This window comes from Trichoplusia ni, chromosome 4, assembly GCF_003590095.1.
Source record: "Trichoplusia ni isolate ovarian cell line Hi5 chromosome 4, tn1, whole genome shotgun sequence".
NCBI lineage: Eukaryota > Metazoa > Arthropoda > Insecta > Lepidoptera > Noctuidae > Trichoplusia > Trichoplusia ni.
The window spans coordinates 13,398,086-13,411,002 of NC_039481.1; the positions used below are offsets into that span (position 1 = coordinate 13,398,086).

At 35.0% G+C, this 12,917-nt stretch overlaps 1 protein-coding gene across 1 annotated transcript; it reads left to right on the plus strand.

Moving 5' to 3' along the window:
* The first annotated feature begins 9,897 nt into the window (after positions 1–9,897).
* LOC113493585 (serine/arginine-rich splicing factor 6-like) lies at positions 9,898–11,751 on the plus strand. Its single transcript, XM_026871625.1, has 4 exons — positions 9,898–10,151; positions 10,430–10,725; positions 10,974–11,167; positions 11,579–11,751. Exons 1-4 carry the CDS (start codon positions 10,015–10,017, stop codon positions 11,702–11,704), a joined length of 753 nt encoding a protein of 250 aa, XP_026727426.1. The 5' UTR covers positions 9,898–10,014; the 3' UTR covers positions 11,705–11,751.
* Positions 11,752–12,917: the final 1,166 nt, after the last annotated feature.

Here is a 12,917-nt window from a genome sequence, read left to right on the forward strand (position 1 = left end):
AAACATCGCTTTGTGGTGCCATCATTAATATTCTATTTCAAAAGTTAAGTTTGTAACTTAAAACTTTTATGATAAATCATAAGGAGTTTATTAAAATTATTTATGATAACAATAGCTTTCAAAATATTATGGTGTCTAATTAACATAAGGTACGAAGTAGGCTTTTGTAAAACAATGAATTAAAATACATTAAACCCGGTCAAGTGTGAACCCGACTGGCAATACTGAAGGTTCAAATTATGAGGTATCCGCAAATTAATTTTTCACCCATAAAAATTGTGACTATAACAACTGTTTCTTAACCTCGTTATTTATTTTAGTATTGAAGTTAAGCCGACAACTGAAAAACATAATTTGTGAAAATTTTAACAGTCTAGCTATCATGGGTCATGTGATATAGCGTGGTGGTAGAGTAGTTACGTTTTAACGCTTGTACAGGTGTCAGTAAAAGAAGAAAGTACTTCAATGCTATCAGTATTGAAATACTCAATACTCAAATCAAATTAAAATCGAATTTAAAATATTCTTTTGTTAACGTATTAAGTTGGACGGCGCGGCGGCGCGGGCGTCGTCGTGGGCGACCTAGGAAGCGGTGGCGAGACGACCTTAACCCTTACCGCGCTGCAGTGAGACACAGTGGGCTCGAGAAAAAAAAAATATTAAGTTAATATTATTTTGCAACTTTTTTTCGAATAACGCTTGACAGCGATGGTACATAAGAGCAAAAAGGAATCTGTCCATCCAAGAACATCCCATGAAAATGTAATAAAAGAGATTTTCCTTAATTACGTAGGTACTGAAAAAAAAAAAGTTTTATCAGAGCCGAAAATATCCGACATCGACCTGTTGCTTTCGCTAATTAATTCTCTTAGTTAAACTTGAGAGAGAGGAATCGTGAAAAAAAAAATGGCGTGACGAAGGAATTACTTTTTACGGACCGTCGGGCCTAGAGGCCTGACCCGTAATGATTTATTACCAGAAGAGACCTCTGAGCAACGACTGTTGTTATCCATCATCGTTTGTACTGTAACCAAGTTTGGGTAACTTGGAATTAGAATTTTCTAGGCTTTTTCTCGATTTTGAAAGTCCTTTTAATTAAGTTTTGGGTTTTTGTTTGCGTTAGTTTAGATGAAATCTATGTAAGTTTTGTAACAAGAGATAAGCAAGGCGTCAGGTACTGTCTTGTGTACTCAGTTTTGGATATTATTCCTAAAAAATATCAAACACTTAACACGGATAAAATCGTCACCAGTGAGCTAAACTATCCTCAAGACTAGCTTTGTTTCATTACAAATAATATTAAAGTTAGTAGTTTTAAAGTTATAATTTTATTCTATACCGTTAATGTTTAAGTAATTTTGGGGAAACTGCAAATAGTATAAGATGAAAATACTAAACATACCCTCTTTTTCAGAGTCCTGAGATAATCCATCCAATTATACCATCATGGTCCCTCTAGTCAGACTGTTTCCTTAATTAATATAAATTACATTATTGTTGCAATGATTAATCGTATTAACGATGAATTTATTGTTATTACCAACAATTGTTTTGTTCTATTATTAAGCTGTATTTATTGTATTTTGTCGGCTAATTATGAAATAAAGGCTTTAATTATAATAAGTTACTTATTTTTCGTTAAATGTTATTTATGTACCTTTATTCGTTTTACGCGCAAGTCCAGAATAATCTTTATACTAATATATAAAGCTGAAGAGTTTGTTTGATTGTTTGTTTGAATACGCTATCGCATCTCAGGAAGTACTGGTAATAATTGAAAAAATATTCAATTTTGTGTTGAATAAAGCATTCATCGAGGAAGGTTTTAGGCTATAAACTACCACGCTGCGACTAATAGGAGCGAAGATGCAATGGAAAATGAGGAAAAAACAGGGAAAATTATTCATCTTCGACGGCTTCTTTCAAAAAGTTCTTCAACTTATATCTTCTAACCACGCAGACGAAGTCGCGGGCAACAGCTAGTAATACATATATTTCGACTGATAAAAAGGCTGAGAGGAATAGTTCACGCGCACCACGTCTTGAGCATTGTTCATCGAATGACGGATGAGACTAATGTTTGTGTGACAAGCTGGTACATTTAGCCAGGAGTTCAAGATCAAGTGTTTAAGGCTTTTATTATTCTATCGTATTATTTGTACTTATTTAATTGCAAACAAAAAATGGCACATTTATGTGTATTTTATATATGCCAATGTGACTTAAATGTCTATGAAAGAATACCATAAAAAGGTACTTCTGAGGCATCTAATTTTAAACCTTCTCCTTTTACCCGTAATTATCAAAATATTCCTCCAAAGATCGTGTTAAGATAGCAAGTTTATTCACACAGATAATCTCGAACAAAAAAGGTTCTCACAGAGAATTAATCAAAATCCCAAACAAATTAGAACATTTCGTTAATTCCTTTCAAATACGAATTTATCTTGCGTGTCCATTATAATTGCTTTTCACGTGTCCAACTGCCCAAGTACCCGAAATTAATAAACACGCAATGTTTGTAAGGATGTAACTGTGAAAATGGATTAAATATTATGATGAAAAGATACCGTCACCTTTAAGGTTAATATAAATTAATCTTATGTTTATGATTTTATGATGTTTGAGCATTAGTTGTGTGCATGCATTGAGTAATTAGGTCATTTGAGTGATAATTGTGAAGCGATTTTTGAAACCGTTGCGGTTTCCTTTTAAATTTTATTTTTCGACTATCTTTCTCTCTACTTTCGACTCGGAAGGCGTGATTCAGGTCACCTGTGACGTTACCTATAAAACCTGGTCAAGTGCAAGTCAGACTCGGGGATAGAGGATTCGGTACAAATAAATCAAAATTATATAAAAGTTATCACAATCAATTTCCGTTGATAGACAAACGGACAGACATCGGTGCCTCAGAAATAGGTTTCCGGTATTTTCCTTTGAGTACGAAACCCTAGAAATATCCAAACTTTGGGATTTTCTTTCTAACACCTCGAGTTAATTCTTACAAAATCCATTTGCGAGCCGTAAATAATTTAGAGTAAAAGAGTTAAAAATACTGACTGTTTACTTTTGGCTTACTTTTCTGCTCCATATCCAAAACGTAAATATTTAAGCGTGACGTTATTACGAAACCCATGCTATTTGCACAAAATCGCGATCCCATATCAAACGAATAATGCTCAGAAGTAACAATAACTTGCAAAAGTTTTCATGCTTCACCTTTAACTCAACCGAACAAGATCCATTTTCGCTTGACATATGATATTAGAGATTTAGTTTTCTATGTAGTGTGGTTCGGATAAAAGACGTATACGATTTGTCGTATGACGAAGCCTTGTTAGTGTGACACGGGTGTGACGTCATCATCGTCTAAACTAACAAACATATTGGTGGGCATTCAAATTGTGCCCTTATTATAGAACTTTCGAGAACGACGGTTGTAGCACGGTTGCATATCAATTGCAAATGCAATAGGTAGATACCTAATACAAGAATTTTACTATCGTTACTATTGGAATAATTAATTATTTTAATGAAAATATGTTTGTGGAATAGGTTGATTTTGAATATTTGATTCATTTAAAGTCAATTTTAGTTTTTCAGTTATAACCGTTTTAATTGAATTTCTAATTTAACAATAGTTTGTAGAGGAGCTCAAGGCTCAGCCACAACTGCGCAAGTTGATCGATCACAGGTTAAGCTACACTTAATAAGTTCGGTACGTGGATGGGTGACCATCTCTGTCATAACAAGTTCCTCTGTGTTTCGGAAGGCACGTTAAATTGTAGGGCCCAGTTGTTATTAACACATCTGTGACAATCGTAACAGGTAGTCAGTGGCTAGAAAATCTGACTTCTACAGTACGGTGTTGCTGTTGCCTAGGTTAGTAGGTTGGGGAACTAGTAAATCACTGGTATTTAGCTGTTCAAGGTTATTTTAATTTGAAATTAATGTTTTAAAACCATTATTTACAGTACAACAAAGAACCAACCTTGTTGCTGTTATAACGAATTTCAAGACAAAAAGCTATTGTACAAGCAACTAGCTGCAATTGCTACTTACACTATAAGGCCAAACATAAGCTGTTACGATTCGTGAGGTTTTCGGCTAATGATATATCATGGTGTTTATAATAGGGTTGAGTAACAAGAGGATTTATCACAAAGGGTGTATGTTTGCGAGATTTATTTGGGAAATTATTAATGGTGACGTATCGCATCGAGGCCTCTTGTCATACAGACCCAGCTAATCTCAATAGAGATAGAGATATTTACAAGTTTAAACCCCGGGTTTGGTTGAGCTTGCTTAATTCTCGTTGAAGTTAAATGATTGTGTTAGGTATTTCTCTATGAAAATGTGTGGCAGATTTTATTAACTAGCTGTTGTCCGTAATCGAAAATCTCCCCATAGGATCATCAAATCGGCATGAAAACTATCCTAAGTGCTAATCCTGATTATAAACTATCTGTGTACCAATTATAGTCTAAATTCGTTCAGTGGTCTTAGCGTGAGAGAGGAACAAACATTCATACATCCACACATACAAACTTTTGCATTTATAGTAGGAATATTAAAATCATTTGTAGATGTCAAATCGATTGAATTATTGTGACTTATTAAAAAGAGCAATTTTTGCTCTAAACTTATGAGATTAAGGCCGAAAATCCTTTAACAATTTTTCACTCGTTACGTTTTGATTTGCTAGGAAATTACGTTTCGTTTTCAATCTATCAACCATTTTAATCCATAGGTAATCATCTGTTATTGTATTAAGGCTAATCCATGAAATGCTATTAATATTAAATAGTTATAAAATTTGAATTATGGTGTTTGGAAACGGATTGTAATATTGAATTATTAACGACTTTAATTTAAGGTTTGGTTAATTAATTGGTGGTTTAATTGTAGTTTCCGTATGATCAATGTTTCTGGATATAATGGTATGGTACATTAAAAATAGAACTCTTAAGTCTAGTAAAAGCGTAGCCCTGGAGTCACCAAAATGTATGTATATTATCAACATCATTTTAGTCTTAGCCCCTAACCTAACCTAACCTAACCTTACGATAATAGCTAGTGCTTTACGAAGAGCGACAGCCTATCTGATGTCTTCAACCCTGTAACTTGTACAACAAGATACCCTTAGTAAGATTATTTTCAGAATGTCTCAGTACTAACTGTACTCAACGACTGTCAAACAGGTGTAAATAAAAGCCAGGACACACTGTTTCACGTGCCTTTCGAAACACGTTGTGGCATAAATGGTTACCCATCTACGGCCCAACCGTATCGATCAACTTGTGTAGTTGAAGTTTACACATGACTCCTCTTTTGAATTTAGCAAAAGTAAAAAAGCACTCGTGTAAATAAACCTTCCGTGAAAAGTAAATTAAAACAAAGAATACAAAAAAAAACACTAACCCAAATTCTAAATCCAAAGAACAGGTACAGAATTATTTTATTCCTCGAGTTGTAATGAAGATTCAATTAGAACGAGATTCTTTATATACTCCGAAGCGTGAATGGACCGCGTTGAAAGGACGAGGCTCGTGTAAAAATAACGTAAAACATAAATAAAAAAACCCTACTAACAAACTTACAGATGCACTTGAAGTAACCAAGTAAGCGCCTTAACGTAATAAACCTAGAGTCGAATTTTGAAAATTTCGATATTTCCTCGTTCGGTTTTCGCTTGCAGATTTGTGAGGAAGGAGGGACTGGCACAAAGGCGTCCCAGTCCATATTCATGCAAGCTCGGATGAAAAAGTTGGTACAATACGAGTCGCGTCATTAGGGAACGAACGCTTGAGTGTGGCTAAGTGGCAAGTTACTGGGCCTGGCGGGTACTCCGCACTTTCGTGCTTTCGAGTTTCGACAAGGAATTTCGCATTCGAATTCTTAGAAACGTCATAATAATAATGGAAATTGTTTTTTGTTAACTGTGTTTCAGCTCTACAAAGTAGAGCAAACTGACATGATGGATGATGACTAGAGCTAGAAGCAATAGCAAGGATTCTTCCTGTATAAGGAAGGTTTGACCATTGATCACCACACTAGGCCACTGCGGGATGTCAGATTAAAAAAAATGTGTTTCAGATTGACTCCTGATATTTCCCTTCACCGTTTTTCAGTGGTCTCTTAGAATAATTAAGAGAGTACATATAACTTTTAAAAGGTCCTCGTGAAGTATTAAACACTTTAATCTTACATTTTTTATATAAAAACAACTAAAAAAAAAACATAATTATTTATTGTAGGTATTTCAGTTTACTCACGCGTATTTACCAGGATCGGCCGACTAGTTTCTGACCCAACCAAAATTCTTAATCATGAGCTAAGGCGGCGGCAGTCATCATATATTAATACAGAATTAAAAATCTATTTCCAAAGCATCTTTCCGAATGTTTTTCTTCTTCCTCAGAGTTATTTTCGCCGAGCACCTTCCTTGCAATGCGAGACCTAACAGGGGTACTGAGGACTCTTGAAGGTTCGTCTCGTTTTAAAAAGCCCTCGAACTCACCAAGGGCGCCGATCTTGCCTGTTTCGTTTGGTCTCGCACTTGATTCAAACGATTTTTGGATAGGGATGTGCTTCAATATCCCAGATATCCGATGAAGATTTTGGAAGATTTCTGTTTGAACATTCATTCGATTGTGCTTTGTTATTATTTTTGTATCCTTTATGGAAGGTGATCCTTAATATCAAACTTCAGCTCCATAGCTACTTATTTTATTTACAGACATATGTATATTCATTTGGAGTACCCTGTGCGGTGTTCTTATTCACAAGAATTGTGTATTTAATAAAATCGTAGCTACGTTTTAAACTACCGCGGACATGTACTATGTCGTATAAAAATGTTAGTTAGGAGTTGAACCTGTGACAGTATCTGAAAATTAATCTTCACCACATCACTACACTTATTTAAATTCAAAGAAACACCTTTACGAATATCGTTTGATGTGTTGTCAGAACAGTTTTTGATTTGCCGTTCTCAATATCAATATGCGTACAAATATGATTAAAAAATTGGAATGCTAAATTTGTTGAAGAAAGTATAAGAATCTAGTTATTTATTTAGAGAAGTCTTTATTGAATTAGATTCCTTACAAAAGCCGATATGTTTATGTTTCGCTAGAATATTATATTGATCTTATTGAGACACGCTTGAGTAAGTACTTGCAACCAGTTAAAAAAAATGAATGTTTCTTTTTTAAATTAAATTGAGTTTTTTTTTTCAATAAATCCAAGCAATTTGCCAAAGGATTCAAGTGGGTCTAGTAGAAGAAATTGCAAATTGTGAAGAACATAATTACCTTTCTTCAAGAGTGGAAAGTAGCGATGTTGCACCCAAATATCCCAACAGCTAAACAACTCGGAATGACGTCACGCCTGTCAGTGACGTCACGTGCCTGCCAGCGATATTATGACACGGGTTTTCAGCCAAATACTTATGAAGAACTATAAAGTTAGAAAACATGAACTATTGTATATTCAACCCTATTTTTAAAGCGTAAAGCTTATTTTCGTTTGACGCATGTCGCAGCACAAATTATATTCAAATAGGAAAAATCTAGGGTTGCCATCTGTGAAATGACTGAGGATATGAGTTTTGAAGCTTTAATATTTTAATTTAAATTCGCATGTTTTTTAGCTGGTGCAGATATTTTCATGTTGGAATTTTTAAACTTGATTAAACGTCAAAAAGTTATGTGCCTTTTTCAATTATGAATTCCAAATTGTACTTCTGGGCAAAGTGAAAATTTCAACAAAGAAACGCAGATAAACTCTTCACACGAGTACCGTAAGTAAATTGAAAGTGAGTGTCTGAACTTATTATGCTCATTGGTACTGTTAGTAACGAAGGCAGTTTCTAATTATTATTTTCTTGTAACAAATATTCAATGTCTCATGAAATTAAAATCCAAATGCCTGTTACGTAGCCCTACAAGAATCAGAAGTAGGTTGCCCTGACAGGTAGTATTTTCAGTTAATTAGTACGATTTGCAATTTTTTTAGCTTCCACTCAGAAAAAAAAACTACAGCGCTTTGCGAACGAGCGATGTTAAAAATTCGCGGCTTATTTACTTTAAAATTCAGTATATTTATGAGTTCCAACTGATTTTCTGAGTGAGTTTCACGTTTCATTAAAACTGCTTTTAACATTTGGGGTGTAATAAGGACCGAGAATGTTACCCTAGTATTTTGTGATATTTCCTGCTTGGGCTTATGCAAGTATTTTTGTATTAAATTCGAGTTCAATTCTGTTTAAACTGGGGCGAACTGAACTAGGTGTATCAATTGAACTGTGAATGTTGAAATGTAATTGGAGAACGTAGAATTTCTACTTCATGAACAAAACGAGGTAAAGGAACAGACATACGAGCCTCTATAAGTTTGTTAGGTTAGAGAGAATCGACTCGTTATGGAAGACTTCCAAAGTCTCGTGTACGAAGGTCTTTGCGTGTACTGAATTCGGTAGCGACAGAAATTAAAATTGCAACCACAAACATTTTATACCGTATCGCATAATGTTTTTTCTTACAAAATATACTCAAGCCAACTCACTCAACTCAGGTCCACACCCAGAAATGAGAATGTGTCATCTTCTAAATAAATCGAAACATGCATACCAGGTTTGTTAAGTGAAAAGTTTGATATGACTAACCTCTGAATATCTCTTTAACCGTCCTTAAGTACCTCCAAAACTACAGGAATAAACTCAACCAACATTTTTTAAATTCACGGAAAATAAATTTCCACTTATTGGGTGCATTTTTAAACCCACTAACGGTCGACTCCGTTAGTTATAACAAACTACACTTAGTATAAAATCTAAATGAGCTGAAAACTTGCGGAATATTAAAAAGTAAGTGAAGAATAGACCGTGGCTGCTCACAGCGGAGTTAAAGAACACTGTAGTGCCTTCACACAGCGTAGAGTTAGAAGCAATAGAAGTGGCAAAGGTAATGGAAAAATGTACGCAAGAACATAAATTTTAAATAAGGACGTGTTTTTCAGTAAAAACGCTTAATGTATCAATAGTGAATGGCTTTGGAATCGTATTGTACAAAAGACGAAGGAAACAAGAGACATCTATATGAGTCAACTACGCAGCAAAAGGCAAAACAATATGTAACGGATTCCTCAGGGAAAAGTACACAGATCGTTAAACATGAAGGGAGATTCGAATGTCGCAACGAATATCTCTATATCCACAACCTCCCTCAAAACTTTAAAGGGGAGTAGTTAAAAATTTTCTTTTTAAAAAAGCTGCTCCACCAACTCAAAAACCCTCTAATGGAGGCAACCATTAAGCATTCATCGATTCCTAATTTATCTTACTTCTTTAATTGTTCTTTCTTTCGAAATCGATAAGTTACACGAGAACTTTTTTATTCGATTACAATCGATTTGGGAACTCGGTAAATGTCGTAAGTCTTTTCGATAATAATACCGTAGAAAATTTTTCAAGTTAGATTATCGTATTGATGGTGCCTTAATGACTTTTCGGGGCGAAGTATATTTTTTAATGTTAAAAGGGTTCTGACTTGTTACAAATCTTTTTCAGAGTTTTAAAAAGCGTAATGAGTTTTTCTTTATGTTTTAAGTGATTTTATAGAGTCCGACCGTTATTGTTCTTTTGCCATTCTCGTCGGTTCTTTTAGATTCATAATGCTGTCGAATAAAAATTATGAAGTTGATTTTTTGAGTTACACAGACTTAATGTCTTTGAGTTGAAAGGTTTCAAATTTATTTTAGAACTAAAATAAATGACAGATATCGATTTCACCTAAACTTACAAAAGTTGACGAAACTCCGCCACCAAGATAATATCAAAGAAGTCAAAGGACTATCAGACCTCATTTCTAAAATCTTGAACCTCCACAAATCCGAAATAGTATAAAACAAAAAAAGACAAAATTTGACAGTGACAGCGTCCTAACGAAAAATACTAAAAATTATTTGTGATTTTTTTGTAAATACATGGTGGTGGTTTGTTAATGGTTAATGGAAGGCTATGGTTACCCATATCCCCCGCCGTTCCCGCCGATGCGACCCCCGGAGGCAGAGTACCCTGATCATGGAGATGGCTTTGGCGAGTATTATGGACTTGGTCCCCTGAATGAAGATCGCGAGAGAGGCAGGTAAGGAAGTCTCCTCAAAGAAATGTAGCTGATCTCCAGGTTTCTATTGATTTTGATTGGCACTACTTGCTTTTGATCAGTGAATCTGAAATTGCCAATGAAGAATGCACTTATTATTATAGCATAAAATATCATGAAAAAATTAGTCGAACGTTTAGTAAAATTATAATCATATTATCCCTTTTTCATATTCCGTCTGAGTGTGTATTGTGCGTGTAAATGTGATGCCAGTATCTTATTTCAAATATTTTTCATTTAAAGTTTAATTTGTATTTAAGGCGGAGCAGATCGAAACAACGAAAGCGCAAATCCCGGGATTCAAAACGATCACGGAGCGGTAGTTTGCGAGTGAGGTCTAGATCGCGGTCAAAATCTCGCACCAGGTCTCGATCAAAGTCACGGACACGATCTAGATTGAGATCCAGATCCAGATCCAGGACCAGGTCTAGGACTAGAAGTTGCAGTCGCAGTCGCAGAAGCAGTCAAAGTCACAGCGGTTCCGGAACACGACAACGAGAACTGAATTACAAAGAACCTGGATTTCTTGATGCATTCAGAGTTCTATATCTTTCGCGTAAGTCACTTTTCGAATTAACAGATCATTTAATAATATGTAGTATGTAGTAATATTTAAGACAGAAAGCATAAAAAGATCATTTAGTCATGGAGTACGATGAGAAGAAAAATGTATGTGATGAAGCAGATTTTTCAGATATATTTTTTTTAATCCATTCTTTCTTATTCGACTGTTAGTGTATGCACTTTTTGAGCAAAAATCAGTAGACAAGACGTTGATTTTAAATTCAAATACATCTATTGTAGCGAGTAAACACAAGAAGAATCCATCAAAATATTTAGCGACGAAAAAGCGTCACGATCGCATTCAAGAGATCTTGAAGAGCGATGGTCTTGGCTCTAAGAGGTGGATGTTCTATCCGAGAGTGAAGAACCAGAGTGAGCCAGCCATCGGTGGTACCGTCGCAGGGACCAGGGATAACGTTGATCAGAGAGTTAAGGTTGGAATTTTTATTACCAAAGTTGATAATTTTGATGATCCCTTTGTAAAATTCAAAAAATCCAGTGTGTAAATGTCTATTTGCTGGTCAACGGCTATGATAAGTTTTTTGTTAGACCAAAAACAGGCCTCTCAAATATACAAGTCAGATTAGAAGAAGTGTCAAAATTGCTATTGGCACTTTGCCTAATTACTTCGCTTTGTCTTATCTGCTTAAATCGTTAAATAGCGTAGTAGATTGCATACCTGAGGATTCTTTTTTCCTTGAAATGTCAGTTTTTAAATCACAAGGTAGGCGGATGACTGTTTGTTGTGGCGTTACTTGAGAGAAAGACTATTGTCTGGCAGAAGACCGCTTGAAGCTGATATGATAAATTGATGAAAAATTTAAAGAAGTTTTTTTCTCTATCAGGTCGATGCCGACTTCTTTAGGAAATACAAGAGAAGCAAGAAGATAGACAACGACGCTCCCATAGCGAAGCTCAAGCGGTGGGAACTGATATTTTATAAGAAGCTGGGCTTTATACAAGCCGTCTGACTTTGTTTTTTAGCACTTTTAGTTCAATATATTTAGTTTTTCGTTCATGATCTTGTTTTTTGTAGAATATTTGCGTAAAGAGACATAACAGAAATTAAATATGACAATTAGGTATCTTTGATATTGGGCAATTCTTAAATCTGAGTTTTCTACAAAATCTAACGCTCATCGAATCTCTATACATATATTTTTAAATGACAAGTCAAAATCACGTGTCTGCTATAGAACGATTTTAAGTTATACACATTAATAGAGAGTGTTAAATTGCCCAGTTGACTATGGGAATCTTCTGCATAGTGTAAATGAAAATTGAAAGACTAGGTACATTAAACTATAAATACAGGTAAAACACTTTCTTTTATCCTCTTTCATCGAAAGTTGCGCTGGTATTAGGAAATAACTTCTTACGCACACCATCCTTTGAAGTGAGTCACGGTGTATGACCTCAACCCTATTGAACGTCAGCATATGCTGAATATTTCATACAAAATCTACAAATCTACGCCAAGAGCCAGCGTTCGGCCGTTTTTTCCTGTGGCACGTCAATTTTCCGCGCGATAACTCCTCGATTCGGTACCTAATTTAAAACTTTCGCTGTGTTTTAGACGAGCCATTAGTTCCCCCACTCAGATTGTATCCACTCGGATTATGGGGAAATTTATGGTCCCCTGCGAATGTTAGCTGTGTGAGGAATCAATGGTTTTCTTTTACTTTGCTACAACTATTCGAGTCTTGAACTTTTGGGACAAGCTCCATTGAACTTGCGACGAAAATTGTGAATTACTGTTCACCTTTCTCTTAATAGAATCGAGTTTCAAATATATGAACATACATGACGTGGTCTTAAAAATGAATTATGAACTAGGAAAAATTTTAATGACGAAAAAAAATCACCACCCACTTACTAAACACCTATAGTCAACACAACAATCATTACTTTCAATTAAAAACAAAATGGAGTCGTCAACACGAATAAACGACCATAATTACAGTTAAAATTATAACTAGGAAACGTCAACACTCCCCAATATAAATGTTTATGGAGGAAATGTAAAAAGTTCGCGTGACGGAAGTGTATTGAAAGTTTATTGTGAATTGAGCGGAATGGGCGCATGAACGGAAACTACGTTTTTTATAGTAGGGTCAGGTAAGCCTATTAATTTCGAAATACTGACAACATAATTTGAATCGATTAATTAACGTGTATAATGAC

Excerpts from the sequence above, each read along its gene's own strand:
- LOC113493585 (XM_026871625.1), top strand. The coding sequence starts at position 10,015 with ATGGAAGGCTATGGTTACCCATATCCCCCGCCGTTCCCGCCGATGCGA. Across the intron at positions 10,726-10,973 it reads CAGAGTTCTATATCTTTCGC|CGAGTAAACACAAGAAGAAT; the intron begins GTAAGTCACTTT and ends CATCTATTGTAG. Across the intron at positions 11,168-11,578 it reads ACGTTGATCAGAGAGTTAAG|GTCGATGCCGACTTCTTTAG; the intron begins GTTGGAATTTTT and ends TTTCTCTATCAG.